This window comes from Vipera ursinii (assembly GCF_947247035.1).
Source record: "Vipera ursinii genome assembly, chromosome: 1".
NCBI lineage: Eukaryota > Metazoa > Chordata > Lepidosauria > Squamata > Viperidae > Vipera > Vipera ursinii.
Genome location: NC_139512.1, coordinates 306358992 through 306375488, shown reverse-complemented (window position 1 = coordinate 306375488; position 16497 = coordinate 306358992). Strand labels below are relative to the sequence as shown.

Here is a 16497-nt window from a genome sequence, read left to right as displayed (position 1 = left end):
ATTAATAAAAAATTAAAACAAACATCATTTGTATGTGCTTGATCCCAAAGGCTTCTGGTGGCCAACAATGTCATCATAAAATAAAACGATATCTAGGAAGGAAGGAAATACACACACATTCATACATTGATACACAAACACCACACATACATACCGTATATACCATATTACTTAAAATTTTGTGAATCTTTTGGAATTTTCAATATTCTTGCATAAATATTACCTCAACTGTGATAAAGCAAGTCCTAAAATTAGATAAAAATAATCCAATTGAGCAAATGAAGAATCAAAAATATACTTGATCATTTATTCATTGAAGAAAATGTTCCTAAACTATGTTTGTGGCAAAAGAGTGAATAGCTCCTCCCCCATGAATGCTGCTGAGTTCCAAGGTCTGTAAGATCGTGTCCTGGGGCTGGTTTGTGCAAGTCAACAGATTGTCCAGATATTAGAACTAAATTATGGCTGCAATCCTGCTTTGTTTGCACATACCCAATAAACATTGTGTCTCTCAAACTTGCTTGTGACTCACAGGAGCAGTTTGAGACCCCCTGCTTTTACCTAATCTGGTTCATTTTGCCTTCCAGTTAAATGTTAATCTTGTAAACTGATGAATTTTAAATATAAAAAGAGAAGAAATATTGTTTTGTGCTAACCTGAACTGCTACAGAAATATTAAGCCAAGCAGCATTGCTGTTTTTTATTACAGTACCATCATTTGTGCATGTTTCTTGCAATCAGTTTGTTGCTGAGAAAATGAATTCTGGATGGAAAAGGAGTGGTATGTTGGCATACCATCAATATGGATAGCAATATTTTGGTTACTGAGCCAAAAAGATTAACAATCCAGAAAGCCAGCTTGTTTTGCACCTGTCCACATGGATGCTTTAAACCAGGGCTTTTCAACCAGTTGTACAGGTACCACCTGTGGTACATTGGCACCTGGCAGGTGGTACGTGGCCATCGTAGAAAAGTGGTAGCGGGGGAGGGGAATGAGCTGAACCGGTGGCAGCACCACACAAGCCTGAGTGAGAGACGGCTGGAGCTCCAGGGCTGTCAGGGCTCAGCGGAAACGCCAGGATCAGTGCCAGGATCCAGCTGGAGCTCAGTGCTGATCCTGGCGCTTCTGCTGAGCCCAGAAGAAGCGCCAATCAGCTGGAATGTTGCAGCATCTCCAGGGTCTTGTGATTTACATTCAGATTGGCAACTGATTCATATTTATGATGCTCACAGTGTCCCAGGGACATGTGAAGTGACCAAAACCTGCTGCAACCACCCAGCGGGGGGGGGGGAATAAAAACCAAACACCCCCACCCCACCCTCACTGCCAATCCTCAACAGAAATGCTCGCAGCAATGAAAACCTCGGACAGGAGGAAGAGCGCCGCCAGGCGGGCAGGCAGGTGTCTTGCTCGGCTGTGGCTTGGGGGGCACTTTTTTCAGTGCCGTTGTAACTTCGAACAGTCACCAAGCAAACTGTTGTAAGTGGAGGACTACCTGTACTTCATCCCTTTTTTTTCCCCGGTCATCAAGTTTTTGACACCTTGCTAGGCGACTGGTGGTACTCGGGATGTCGCCATATCCTAAAAGTGGTACAGTGGGTGAAAAGGTTGAAAAGAACCTGCTTTAAACCAGTTGTGGAGAAAATACCTAGATTACGTGTCATATAGCTTTCGTGTTCACACGAGAAAATGCTGATAGGCCCCGGGCTCTGATCTAGGCCGCTTTTATGCTACTTTTGAGATTCCCAGGGTGCACATTGCTCCGACATATCCGATTACCGACATGACGGCAGCTGAAACATTAAAACCAACCCGTCACGTTTTCGTGCAGAATAACAAAGAGCTGGAAGGGTCCTTGAAGGTCATTTTCCTTCACTGAACTCATTAGAAATTCAGCGGTCCACTTGCATTCCATTGTTTTCATTTTATATCCTGGCGCATTAACACTTCAAGCGGCCCTAGCCTGTCTTCTAATAAACGACAGACGTTCCGAGATTGGTTTTAGGTACCACATGCCTTAAAACAGCGTTTCCCAACCTTAGGAACTTGAAGATGCGTGGACTTCAACTCCCAGAATTCCCCAGCCAGCATAGCTGGCTGGGGAATTCTGGGAGTTGAAGTCCACGCATCTTCAAGTTCCTAAAGGTTGGGAAACGCTGCCTTAAAATCCCAGAAGTGCTCAGGGGCCGGCCAGCCAAGGCGCAACCAAGACACTCCCGTTGAAGAGACCCAGCCACCAAGACTAAACGCGGCCTCTATGCCCCTCCCCACCCACCCCAATAGGCCTTCACGGCCGAGCGCCGTCCCCGCTCTCCGGCCTCCGGCGTGTTGAAGCGACGGGTTGGCTCCGCCTGTCCCAAAGAGCGGCTCTCAAAATCCTCCGCCCCCGTTACGGCGCTGTTTCTGCGCGGTTCTGCTGGCGTCGTCGCCATGACGGGCCCCGGTTCGTTTTCGCTGACGAAGCTCGGGTTTAGCCCGCTCTCCGCCTCCGCCGCTCTGGCTGTGCTGGTTACGCTGGGAATGACCGCGGCTTGGTACTGGTTATGGAGGGACCGCCGAAGGCCGCTGCGGTTGAAGCAGGTGGGCAGGGTGTCCGGGCTTTTCATCTACCCGATCAAGTCCTGCAAGGGTGTAGCCGTGGAGCAGGCCGAAGTAACGAAGTTGGGACTACGGAACGGAGATCTGCGGGACAGGTAGGGGTCGGGTTGGGATGGGGCCAGGAGATAAATATGCCAAGAACTGTCCAATTCTGTCGTTTTTGCTGGGAAAGGAGCAGCTCTTAACTGCCTACCGCAGCGTTGTTTCAAGCAAGCTCCTGGCGTTGCCAAATACTTGGTGTAGCTGCTCTGCATTTCGGATCACGTTCTCGAACCGGCTGCATCATCAGGCAACACATGAAGTCGCAACCCCTGGTTTAGAAACCTCAGCGGCTGAGTTTTTTTGTCAGGCGTTAATCCAAAAGCCATTAGGTTTAAAGTTACCCACATATTTTTTATCTTTTTTTCTGGTGTGTGTTTGTGCATTCGTTAGTGGTTCTTCCAGGCAGGGCTTTCGTTTGTTGGAACAAATTTGGCAATTTTAGATAAGTTTTTTTTTCCTTGGTGACCTCTCTGAATTTTCTTGCTCCTTCTTGTGTTTCTTTCCTTACCGGGTAAACAAAAATCAATTAAAATGAATTCTCAAACTTTGTGATTCCCTAAAATAATACATGAATTTGTGGAACAACCCCCCCCAATAATAATAAAACTACTGGTTTCAACTATAGCTAAGCAAAAAAAAAATGAGATGGTTTTATTTTAACATTTACTACGGGGGTCCTTAATGTTTGTGACACTAAACCGGGCTTCTGCTTTATTTTGACAAGGCTGAAGGTGGTTTGCATAGGTGAAATGAGAGTGTGTTTTGACAGTACCTCCAGTTTGTGTGCACAAACCCCCGCTACTTGAAAACAAACAGGTCACACCTCTTCCCCAGGCCATTTTGACTCACATTTTGAAATGCCTTTCAATTGTTTTAAAAGGGGTTTGGAAGAACTTAAAAAATATGTAGTAATAGAAGTAATAGAAATACTTGAGAAGTGTGTAAGTGGAAACTGGTTATATTTAGATATCTATAAATTACCTGTGGCTGAGACATAGAGATCATCTCATAAAAGCTTTGGATGAAAGAACGTTGAATCAGAATTAAAACAGTATCAGAAAAATGGTTTTTACTATTTCAGTGAATGTTTCTATACTTCAAATTAAGAGTGACTATAAAGGAATTACCCTTATGTGATGGGAATATATAAATAACTTGCTGTAGACTAATGAATTGTACAATTTTTGCAGAAAGCAACTGGTTGGAATTAATAGCTTAAATGCCCCCTTTTTATGATTTGATTTTGTGTTTTTCTGATATACTCCATAGTACACCTTGCTGCTTTGATCAAGATTAAATTATGATAGTTCAAGAGCTTCAAACGTTGCAGATGCCTATGCATGTACAGATACAGATTTTTTTTAAAAAAAGTATGTTAAATGCACATACAGAAATCAAAATTACTTCTGGAAAGTGGCATTTATTTCCCTCTCATTCCGTTCCCCTCTTGATGTTAAGCCTCTTGAATTAACAAAGTAAAGATAATAGAAGAATGTGGGATGCCTTGTAAAAATTTGACCCAGTTTATTGTTTACAGTCAAAACAAGGATAGGGATATATTTTCTGAATCTTAATTGCAATGCCAGCTTCTCATGTTTGTCCAGGATTTTTCTCCCCCTTATATACTCTGAGCCTTTACTTCTTAAAAGCAAATATGTGCCATTTACACTTGACATTTTTAGAGGGTTTTCTTTCATTCATTCATTGGAAACAGAATGGAAATTAATAAAAGGCGATGCTAAATTGGTAGTCTACTGTTCATGTTTTAGCATAAGTTACCTTTTGAAAGATAGGCTTGATTTTCAGTATTTAGAATATTTTGATATGTTTTTTTAACTTAGATGTTGGCTTGTGATAAAAGAAGATGGACACATGGTGACTGCTCGACAAGAGCCTCGACTAGTGTTGGTCTCTATCACCAATCAAAATGGCTACTTGACTCTGAGTGCTCCAGAAATGAAGGACTGTCAAATTCCAGTCAGATTGTCAACCAAAAATCCAGTACGGAATTGCAGGTGCTTTTTCTTTTATGTTTTTTCAACTTCTTGAGCAACAGGGCAAAATTAAAACTCTTCCCAGTTCTGCATTTTAAAACCAGTCTAAACTAGGCCCTTCTAGAAAATGCTAGACACATATTTTGTACCTCATTTAGTTTGACCCTTGTATTAGTCTTGGGCCAACTGACTTTAATAAACCAGTTTAGGATCTTTGTCCCTCATGGGGATACCAACAACAGATTGATTCAAAAGTCCAATCTATTCCTTTAATGTACTTCTCAATTTAACACAGATTGCTTAGAGATATTCACAACTGGTTAATGCAATTTTAAAGTAAACATTTAAGATAAAAATCCACATTTTAATTGCAGCTATTAAGAATGCATAGAAAATCAACATAGAATAACAAAGAGAATCAAATCTTTTAATCAAACTTAACTATTTTTGTCCATTCATAAACTTTCTCCACATAACATTCCTATTCCTATGGTGCCCTAGTGAATGTAATTTATCATCAGAAGGGTAGGTCACATTATCACTCGTGCCTTTAGTTCTTTACGTTTCAGAAGCAAGATAGATGAGCTTCCCGTTATTATGAGTTGAACTGCTGTAGATTTTCTGGCATGGTGTCTTTCTTTCCCACTCCACCAACAGTTTATCATTTAACTTATGTTTGAATGTTATAAGGATGTAGTTTCAACCCCCTTCTCCAGCCCTTATTCATATATACATGCATCATTCATACTAGTAAAAAACATAATGTTAATTTACTTAAAGATTGTTTGGAGAACAATTCTGATGAGGCAAAACCAATGCCTGTGGGGGAATTATAGCTCAAATAGGCAGCTGCAAATGAGGTCCCAACTGCCAAAATTTTCTTGGGAAGAAATTGAGATCTGGAAATTGCCGATATGTACTTTAGACAGTTGGTTTTTGTGAGTAGACAGTAGAAACCATCATTTTTACAACTGACTGCAATCGCTGGAAGTTATGAATTTCCTCATACTTCGAGCCATAAATGCAGTCTTTCAGGACTCAAGATTCTACAAACCTCATCCTTTTCATTATTTTGAAATTTTACCTTCATTGCTCCTTTAAGATTGAAAAATCTTGGAAGTCTACTAGTTGATGTGTGGAATTCTATTCAATCCATTTAAAAAGAAACAGCATCACTTTGTTCCAGCTTTGTAAAAATCTTTATTTTTTGGTAAGGTGATTTCAGAATTGTTTTTGTAAAGCTTTTATAAATGCTAGACTTTGTGATATCAAGTTAGAGTTTGAAGTTAATTATTAAGAGCCTTCTGTGTGGGAAAATCTGTCTTGTTTATATATCACTTGCACAACAATGATAGTAGAACACAAGATGGCTAATTTAAAGAAAATCTTTGGTTTATGGCCTGTGAACTTTTTCACTCCTCACTGGAACCAAAAGCTAAAGCAAGATGAACAAAATTCTTCTGATGATAACTGAAGTGGTTTCTAAGGTGGATTTAACAATTACAGTTTAAAGAAATAAAAATACTGTATACTGTATACTGCATGAGCAAGAAAGAGAGCTGTGAAAATATCTACAGACCCCTCACATCCTGGACGTAAAAACTATTTCAGCTTCTTCCCTCAAGAAGACACTACAGGGCATTGCACACCAGAATTACATAAGGATAGTTTTTCCCCCCATGCCATCACTGCAGTTAACAACTAGTTCCTACAACACTGTCAAAATACTTAGTAAAGCTGTATTACTATGATACTCCTCTGTATTACTATGATACTCCTCATCGTTCCTATTACCTATCCTTATCTTCTTATGACTATATCTTTGCTGCTTGTATCTCACAATTTATATTGGGTTTTTTGTACCCTAGTATGATTTACATTGTTTGCTTAGCTAGTACTTGATGAATATCACTAAGTGCTGCATCTTAGGATTTATGAGGAAGTATTGTATTTCATGATTTATGCTGAATGTATTTTCATATTGTATATGACAATGTTTATCACTATTACTTGTATGTACACTGAGAGCTTATGCATCAGAAACAAATTCCTTGTGTGTCCAACCACACTTGGCCAATAAAGAATTCTAATCATCTAAAAATTGAAAAAGATGTTGTAGACTTACCCTTTTAAAGTGAAATATAAGAGATTTACAGGAGTCACTTCATGAAATTACAAGTGGACTTGAAAGATCAAAGAACCTTGAGAGAAGAGGGAAAGTTATTTGAAGAAAACATGAGTTAGAATTTTATTTATGGGATTTAAGGATTTTTTTTGGGGAAAGAAGGAAAATACATAAACTTTGCTAGCATTTTCCCACCCCTCTGGAGCCTTTCTGAGTATTCTGGAGGAGAGGGGAAAATGCTGGTGGATGCCAGTGTCTGGATCAATATTTTCCCGTCCCTCCAAGGACTTTCTGGGCTGTGTGGAGGGGAGGAGAAAACTCTGGTCTTCATCAGGTTTGAGGTCTGCTCTTTGAGTGCAAGGAAGAATTACTGTACTGACTTTCTGGGGAAACCAGCAGAGAGAATATAAGTGGCAATCACTTGATCACAGAGCACTTGGCAACAGCAATAAATGTGAACAGATTGCCAACCACTCAAAATACTGCCATATGAGAGTGGCAACACTGTTCTGAGGCCATCATTCCTATGAATGATTGTTAAATGAAGACTTCAATTCCATCAGCACAGTTCAAAACACACAAGAAATAAATTGGAGCAAGTTCAGAGAAAGGCTAACAAAATGGGGAAGAGTCTAATTAAGCTCTTTGAGGATTAGTTTTCAAATATCTGAAAGTTTGTCAAATATTTGAAAGTTAGAAGAGAGAGTGGACTTATATCTGCTGTTCCAAAATCAATGTTAAAACAACCAGGACAAGAACCAGTGGGTTAAAACTTAAAGAAGGGGGTTTAGATTAAACACTAGGAGGAACTTTCTGACTGTATGAACAGCCAGCCAATGGAAATGTGGCTACTACTCTGTTAGAGGTCTTCTGATAGAAATTGGATAGTCATCTTTCAGAGAATCTCTAGTAAAACCTGCACTGAGCAGGCAGTTGGACTAATTTACATCTGTGATCACTTTCAACTCTATGATTCTATTAAATATAATCGTAGTGTCCAGCAGAGGTCTTATTTAATGCCTTTCACAATTGTTTTAGGCTATTTGGCTTTGATGTTCAAGGCAGAGATTGCGGAGAAGATGCTGCTCAATGGTTTACATCCTACCTAAAGTCAGAACCATACCGCTTGGTTTGTTTTGAACCAAATATGGTTCCAAGAAATTCAAAAGATTTAATGGAACCTTTTCTTCCAACTGATAAGGTGAGCTTTGTGCTTGCAGTGATCTATGGTGCATGTTTCACTTAAAAATGTGATTACTTTTTCTTAATAGAAGAGGAATAGAGTAAAGCAGAGCAGAATAGAATAGAATAATAACTTTGTTGTTACTTTGAATGTACACTAATGGCATACATTAAAATGAAATTTCATTGCATACAGCTCTCAAAGGGTTACCACCTCCGATATATGTTACATAAATATGGCTAAATAAATACAGAATTATGCATATACCCACATATATTATATGACATAGAGAAACAACATTCTAGTTTGGGTTATGTATATATGTGCATGGCGATAAAAACGAATTTTGTGAGTTTACCGGATGGATGGCATAGGGAGCAAAGCTATTACAGAATCGGGTAGTCCTGCTAGAAATACTTCTAAACCTCCTCCCAGAGGGGAGCAACAGAAACAGACTGTAAAGTGGGTCTGTTGGGGTCTCTAACAATGCTTTCATCTCTAAGCACATAGCGCTTAAAGTAGCAACCTGAATACCAGGAAGCGAGCTTCCTATGATCTTCTCAGCTGTCCTTACCACTCTCTGTATGGACCTTCTATCTGAGGCACTGCTGCCACCAAGCCAGACAGTGGTGCAGTTTGTTAAAATGTTTTCAATCATGCCTCTGTAAAAAGTGGCCAGGACAGAAGGAGAAAGATTTGTTCTTCTCATCTGCAGGAAATGCAGACGCTGGTTTGCAGGCTTCACTAAGGATGACGGGTGGAGAGACCAATTCAATAATGTACATTCATACATCTCTGCATAGGAATGGCAATTGGTACTAAAAGACAACTATAATGGAAAAGTGTCACTGTGTGGGAGATCCCTTTGCAAGGAGAGCTGCCTTGATAATCAGTTTCCAAGTGGTGACTGGCTGGGTCCTTTTTTTTCTAAAACCTAAATAGATTTGATTATCATGTGACAAATATACTTTTTCTTCAGTAAATTGCTGTAGTCAGATATTTTAACACATAGTTTAATAAGTCTACCAGCTATCACAAGTAGTCCTTGGTTATCAGTGGCAATTGGGATTGGAATTGGCATTGCTAAATAATGCAGTTATAAACCACAATGTCATATGACTATGCTGCTTAGTGATGGGAGTTCTTATTGTCATTAAGCAAGGACCTTACATGACAGCAACATCTGAGTTCCTGCTGGCTTCCCCATTGTTTTTGCTTATGGGAAGCTGACAGGGAACATTGGAAATTGCAATCATGACCATGGCTCATTGTGACATAATCTTAAGCCACTTGCTAAATGCCTGGACCATGTGGATGCTGCAGCAGCAGGAACTCCAAGGACTGACCTTAACTACCATTTGTTCAAAGCTGTCATGGGCTTGAATGATTGTTGAACAAGTGGTTGTTAAACAAAGACCCACCTGTAGAGACAATTATTTGGGGATTGCTTCCTTTTGTGCTACAGATTGACCCTCTCTCTGTATTTTATGTAGATGTTTTGACACTGTTCATTTATGGAATATACTTCTCTAGATTGCTTATTCTGACTGTAGCCCTGTCATGCTCATCTCTGAAGCTTCTTTGGAAGAGCTTAATTCCAGAATGGAGAAGAAAGTTCAAATACATAACTTCAGGCCAAGCATTTTGGTGACTGGCTGTGGTCCTCATGAGGAGGTAAGGTTGGGCGTAATTTTTTAGTTCACATTTAGAATAATTTTGGACTTACATATGCATGTAACTGTTTAATGAAACTTTTAAAACTAGTACCTCTCATATGAGCCAGCAAGAAAGCTTGCTGGAAGTCTAGAAAATGAACATAAGGCAGTTAATACATTGGTGAAAAGTTCATGTTATTGCCAATTATCTTTGCAGGGAAGGAAAGCTTTTTTTCTTTAGTATATTCCTAAATTTATAGAAGTGGGGAGGCTATCTAGTGTGGATAAAAGTAATAATGTTAACTAGTGCTGACCAGAATATTTTTTGAATTATTTTATTCAACAAAAAGTTCTGATGTAAGTTATTTCTCCCATCCTGGCAAGTGGAAATATCAGTCTGCTCTTTATTTGGTCACAATGGATTTCTAGACTAAAGGTGAAATCAAACTTAAAAGTCAGTGGTAAAGCATAAAATGCATGATGAAGCTATGCAGTGTCTAATTTATTTACACTGAATAATAGGACTTTAAAAAGTATCCTTTTTTGAGGAAAACCAAAGAACTTGTGGGGCAAGCTAGAGTTCCTGGACTCTAAAGCTTTAGATTAGGTTAAAGGTTAGTTTTCGTAAATAATATTCATTCCAAAAATAATGATGTCATTTTTAATATGTAGCAGAAATGAGCATTTGGAGAAATTACTCCAGTATTGTTGGTGAGATTCTTATATCAGCGAGGCAGTATTTATCATACTGAATTTTATTTCTTTCCCTCACACACATATAGACAAGATAGTTTCAAAATTTGTTTCTTTGCTGGCAAACTTGCAGAAGTCTTCTGATCCAGCATGATGTTCTTCTGGTTCCTTTCTTTTCCCAATGCCTTTCATCAAAATCACCTCTGGAAGGTTAGGACAGCAGTCACCAAACTTTCCAGCTTGGTAGCCCAGCGGGGGGGGAGGTGATGGTTCTGTGTGGGTGGCAGTAGTGGACTGCGGCCCAGGAGTTGGGGACCCCTGGGTTAGGACACTTTCTGAAAATTGGGGAGCCTGGAGCAGGCAATTGAAAAAGGTAGAAATTGTCCCCATAAAAGAAAAACAAGAAATTTAAGAGGAAACCAACATGGCTGCACAAAGATCTGACAAACTGCAAGACAAAAAGGACAAATACAAAAAATGGAAAGAGGGGCACATAACTAAGGCTGATTATCAGCAGATAGCCAGAACATGCAAGGATGAAGTCAGGAAAGCAAAGGCTCAGAACGAACAAAGACTTGCAACAGAAATCATGGATAATAAAAGTTTCTTCCAATATATTAACAAGAAAAAACTCAAGGAAACTGTAGGACCAGAGAGAAGATGGCAAGGAAATAACAGGCAACAGGGAGAAAGCAGAGCTGCTTAACTCATACTTTCTGTCAGTCTTCACACAAAAAGAAACTATAGCCCAACGTACCCAAAAACCACTGCAAACGACAAATTACAAACATTAAAATAAGCAAGAAAATGGTAAGAGAACACTTATCCGACCTTGACAAATATAAATAACCGGGACCCAACAGATTACACCCCAGAGTTCTGAAAGAGCTGGCAGATGTTATCTCAGAACCATTGCACCACATCTTTCATAAATCCTGGAGCACTTGTTATTCTTTTTTTTATTGGTTTCTTTTATAACAATTACACTCAGGTCAGAATGCTCATAATCAGAATTCATTTGAGCACATTGAATTGCCTTGGATCATAAGAAATAAAATACCAAACCATTATATTTTATAGGATACCTGGAATGATATTATAATTGGAAACGTACAAATGAGAGGGGCAGTGGCCTGTCCCAGGTATGCATTTTTTGTTACATATTTTATGGCCAAAATTAATTTAAGGCTGTTGTTACCTCATTCAACTTTCTCATTGTAGGTGTGTTCTTACAACAGTTGATCCAGATACTGGCATCATAGACAGAAAAGAACCTCTTAATACTTTGAAAAGGTAATAAAATATTTTGACATCTTCAATACAATTGACGAGAGCCAGTTTGGTGTGGTTAAGGTATTAGGCTAGAAACTGGGAGACTATGAATTCTAGTCCCATCTTAGGCACAAAGCAGTTGGGTGATCTTGGTCCAGTCATACACTCTCAGCCCTAGAATGGAAGCAATGGCAAACCAATTCCAAAGATGTTGAAAAAAATAAACCCCATTGTGTGTGGGTTTCTCCAGGCAGTTGCTGGTATGTGTGTGTGTGTGTGCGCGCGCGTGCACACACACTGCATGGTTGTGGTTTTTTCCAAATGTGGCAATTATCTTTGCACATTTTGGAGGGCTAGAATTTTATTGAGAACAGCCTTCCACAACCTGGTACCCTCCAGATGAGATTAGACTTCAGCTGGAAGTTACATTCCCAGGATAGATAGGTAGTTCATCTTCAGTGTTGCAGTTGTCTTACCTAGTTTTCCTCTTTAATGTTCTTAATAATTTTATGTAATAGTTGAAATAAATATAATTTAAATTTAAAAAATGAACATATAATTTCAAGTACAATGCAACTTTTAAGAATATATGTTACACGAAAGTCCCACTGAGTTCAGTTTAACGATAGTCCAAACAATTATGTTTAGGTTTCAGCTTTAATTTTAGACTTTCAAAATAGTTGTTACTATGTGATTGTGAGATTTAGTAGCAATCTGGAATTTTAGGCATATAGGAAACTAATGTTTATTAGCTTCTTATAATAAAATATCTGCTTATTTGAAAACAGTTAACTGTTTTATGAGTAATTCATTATGATCTTATTTTTTTCTAATAGTTACCGTTTGTGTGAGCCTTCTGAAAAGCATATATACAAATCAAGCCCTTTGTTTGGGTGGTACTTTGGAGTAGATAAAACAGGAACACTTAAGGTTGGAGATCTTGTTTACAAGATAATGTGGTAAAAGAAAAATCTCAAATGGAAATGCATTTTTGGTATCTTTTTTGAAGGTGAATGTCTAATGAAAATTTTCTATCTTTCATCTACGAATACTTTCTGTAACATGTTAAATGCAATTGTATTGGTTATAAATATTTTCTGCTTTCTAGAATTGAATCTAAAACACTGTCAAAATTCAAGTTTATATGGTAATTAATACAGAATGATTACGGAAAGCTTGTGAAAGATAAAATGAAATATGAGCCATCCATGTAATGTGTTGCCAAGAAGGCAAATGCAATTTTAGACTACATCAAGCTGAAGTATAATTTCCAAATCATGAGATATATAATCAATCCACTCTATTTCTTTTGTGGTTCAGTGCTGTAATTGAGCAGCACACTTTAAAGTTTTCAAAGAAGTTTAAACAGGTTCAGAGGTTGGCAAAAATAATTAAGGGATAAGAAGCTAAGATTTTGAAGAGAGACTGAAGCGGGTGTGTGATTACCTTGAAAAAAGATAGTTTAGGGGGCTATAATAATTGTTCATATAACTGAAAGGATGTCACATGGAAGAAGGTTAAGATGGTTAACTTATTAGTGTATTTAATTAAATATAGGGTGGATAATGATGATTTTTTTAAAAAAATTAAAAAATCAGATTTTTATTTTTATCAAATTTATTTTAATAAAATGCTTTTGGAGTAAAATATATCTAAATATAGTTTTCTATTTAAGATACATTAATAATTTAGTTTATTCAGCATGAAATGGAGCTTTGTTATGTAGCATGAGGCTGTATGTTCTGTAATATTTACATTTTTTGTAAACTCATTCAATGAATCCAAGCTCTGCATGCTGAGATAACATGCACTGCCTTGATGCATTCACACAATTTCACAGTAACCATGAGATAAATCATAAAACAAAGTTCAGGAATATTCCTTTATCCCATTTTTTGCAAATCTATGTACATTTCAAACTATGATTGTTTGAAGAGAAATGCATCTATACCAGGCTCTAAGTATTTTAGTTAAATACAAGAATTTGAGTAGTTTTCCAAATATGTCTGATTAACCTATTAACCTAAAATTGGTTGTGATATTGCTGTTTTACTAACCTGGCAGCTTATTCTAAGTAGGAAACCTTCATTTTGTTTACAAATAATATTAAAGATTCTAACTACCAGCAAGAATGAGTCCTTACATTTAAAGAGCACCTGCAATTTCAGATCCATCATGGCAGCGCCTGTTAGCTTGCATCCACTCACCTGCTGCCCGCCACATCCCTCACCTTCTTGTGTCACTGCCACATCACCAGCCGTCCCTTTAAAGTGAATGGGACTGTTGGTGAGTCAACAGCGAGTCAAAGGAGGAGCCACTGCGGGACAGAGATGACAGTTGCTGTTTAAAAATTGTGATTTAAATCAAGTTGATTTAAATCAAGCCTTTTTACTAGTGATTTAAATTGTGATTTCAATGGACTTGATTTAAATCAAATCCACCCTGATTAAATAGTAACTGATTCAAGTTATAGGGAGGGGTAGGTTCCCATTAAGTGTCAAACACATTCCTAGGTGGCTCTACTGTTATTGACATCTGCTGCTTTTTCTTAACTTTAATCATGGTTTTTAAATTTTTCTTGGTAATTATTTTTATATGGTACTGTTTTATAGTTTTATTGCTAATTGTTTTTTGTGAGATGGGTAGCTACATGAATTTGATGAATAAACGAATCAATCAATCAATCAGTCAATCAATGAATACTAGTTTGACAGTGGAACCAGTGAAATGAGAGAATGGTGGGGCTCTCTCATCTGCCTGATATGTTCACGCAGAGGGCCAACTGTCTGAGATGGTTTAATTTGGATTCTAGCACCAGACGGGTTTGGACTTAATAGCCTAAATCAGTGATGGCGAACCTTTTAGAGACCAAGTGCCCAAACTGCAACCCAATACCTACTTATGTATCATCGGGTATCGGGTAGGCGTGGCCCATTGGGTGGGTGTGGCCCATTGGGTAGGCATGGCCCATTTGGTGGGCGTGGCTGCAGTGGTACTGGCAGACTGGGCGGAACTAAAAAGTTCAATCAATCCCAACTTGGCGAGATCTTTTTTTTTCCTGCGAGAAGTTGAAATTGATTGATTGAACCTTTTTTTTTGCACATGGTGGTGGAGGCCTAAAGCAAAAAGGGTTTATAAAACCCAGCTGAATGCCTAGGACTGGGGCGATGGCGCGCGTGCCCACAGAGGGGGCTCTGCATGCCACCTGTGGCACGCGTGCCATAGGTTCGCCACCACGGGCCTAAATGATTTCTTTTAGCTCTAAATTTAAGTTCCTAATTCTTCACTGTCAATCCATATTTTTATATATCTTATTCTATTACTTGGAACTAAGTTGCATTGATTTCAATATGATTTTGTTATAATATGATAATGTCAAATTTCACATCTCCTTATTCCTTTTATTTTATTCACAAAGATAGATTAAAATATATATCGATAAGTTTTCTTTATATCATGATTTGTATCCAATTTATTTTTAAGTGATGAAATTATTAACATTGGTAATATATGCTCTTGCTTATAAGAATATTATCAGGTTACTGAATGTAAACCTTGCAAGTGATACAGGAATTATTTGATTTTTAAAATTAAAAATATAAAATGTACAAGTGTTTTTCCATGTAATTATTTATCTGAAATTACTGAAAGAATATATTTGCAAAATTATTAAGAACCTTATTTTGTATAATAATATGATTTAGGGTGATTAAATTACACATATCATAGAATTATGGATTTGACATAAGAATGTAGTTCCTTTTTTGGTGCGTGCTTTTTCTTTATTCTGCAGTATATGTTCTTGGCATTACTGTCAGCAAAAGGTACCATGGAATTTAAAGGTCAAATGCTCCCCTAAAATGATAAATAGTGTGATACTTTTTCATATACTGTATGAAACCAATTGGAACCCATTCCCACAACATCTCTGAGCCTCTTTAACAAGCCAGGAGAGGCATGAATCTAAAGAGCAGATGGTTGAGCTCCCAGGCCCAAGAACCCTGTCCACTTCTCAGGTCCAAGGAGTTCAAACTGTTCACATCAACTCCATCCAGCTACATCTTTATTGCTCTTCCCTTTTCCTTTTATACATTTTTTAATTTCTCCTGTCATACTTTCATTTATAATACAAGTGGGCAGAAATGCTCATGCACTATACATATATTTCCACTTTTTTCAATAAGCGTTCCTTCAAACAGACCAAATATTATTCACTATCCTTCAGCATTTGTTCATCTTAAAATTTACCTGTCCATTTCCCGCTATAAGCAATCAGAACGGAAATTCATCAACGTGCTCTAGGGTTTTTTTATGCATAATTTGCAATTGTTCACTGTTTCCCTGCCAAACATAGCTACCAAAGGGGGAGCAGCATCTGCAGGACTTGCTGTTTTTATCAGAATGAGGAAAGAGATGTCATGGTATCGCCCAGTATAACAAACTTTGCCTCTTTAGTATTTGCATGCAGTGTCGTGATCCACATACAAAAGCAGTGAGATTTACATCGTGTCACCATATCATTTTCATCATTCTGTCTTTCCATATTCTTCCTGCAGAACTTCCTGCGGCCTCTTGGTGTTTGATATTTTTCATTATATCATTTATGTAACATTACATAGCAATAATTTGGATTCTCCGTCAACAACATCGACCATGGTATCCTGCTGCGACGTCTCAGGGGGTTAGGAGTGGGAGGCACAGTTCTCCAGTGGTTCTCCTGCTACCTTCTGGGGCATTCGCAGTCGGTGTTGGCAGGAGGGCAGAGATCGACCTTGAGACCTCTCATTTGTGGAGTTCCTCAGGGATCGGTTCTTTCGCCTCTCCTGTTCAACATCTACATGAAGCCGCTGGGTGAGATCATTCGTGGCTTTGGAGTTGGGTATCATCAATATGCTGATGATACCCAGCTTTTTATTTCGACCCCAAACCACCCC

General features: G+C 38.3%; 1 protein-coding gene across 1 annotated transcript; it reads left to right on the top strand.

Annotated features, from left to right (window-relative positions):
* The first annotated feature begins 2378 nt into the window (after positions 1 to 2378).
* Positions 2379 to 15184, top strand: LOC310643610 (mitochondrial amidoxime reducing component 2-like). The gene is made up of 7 exons (XM_083368083.1): positions 2379 to 2694; positions 4483 to 4656; positions 7799 to 7961; positions 9477 to 9617; positions 11372 to 11433; positions 11513 to 11584; positions 12400 to 15184. The coding sequence occupies exons 1-7, from the start codon at positions 2432 to 2434 to the stop codon at positions 12524 to 12526; spliced, it is 1002 nt and encodes a 333-aa protein (XP_083224209.1). The 5' UTR covers positions 2379 to 2431; the 3' UTR covers positions 12527 to 15184.
* Positions 15185 to 16497: the final 1313 nt, after the last annotated feature.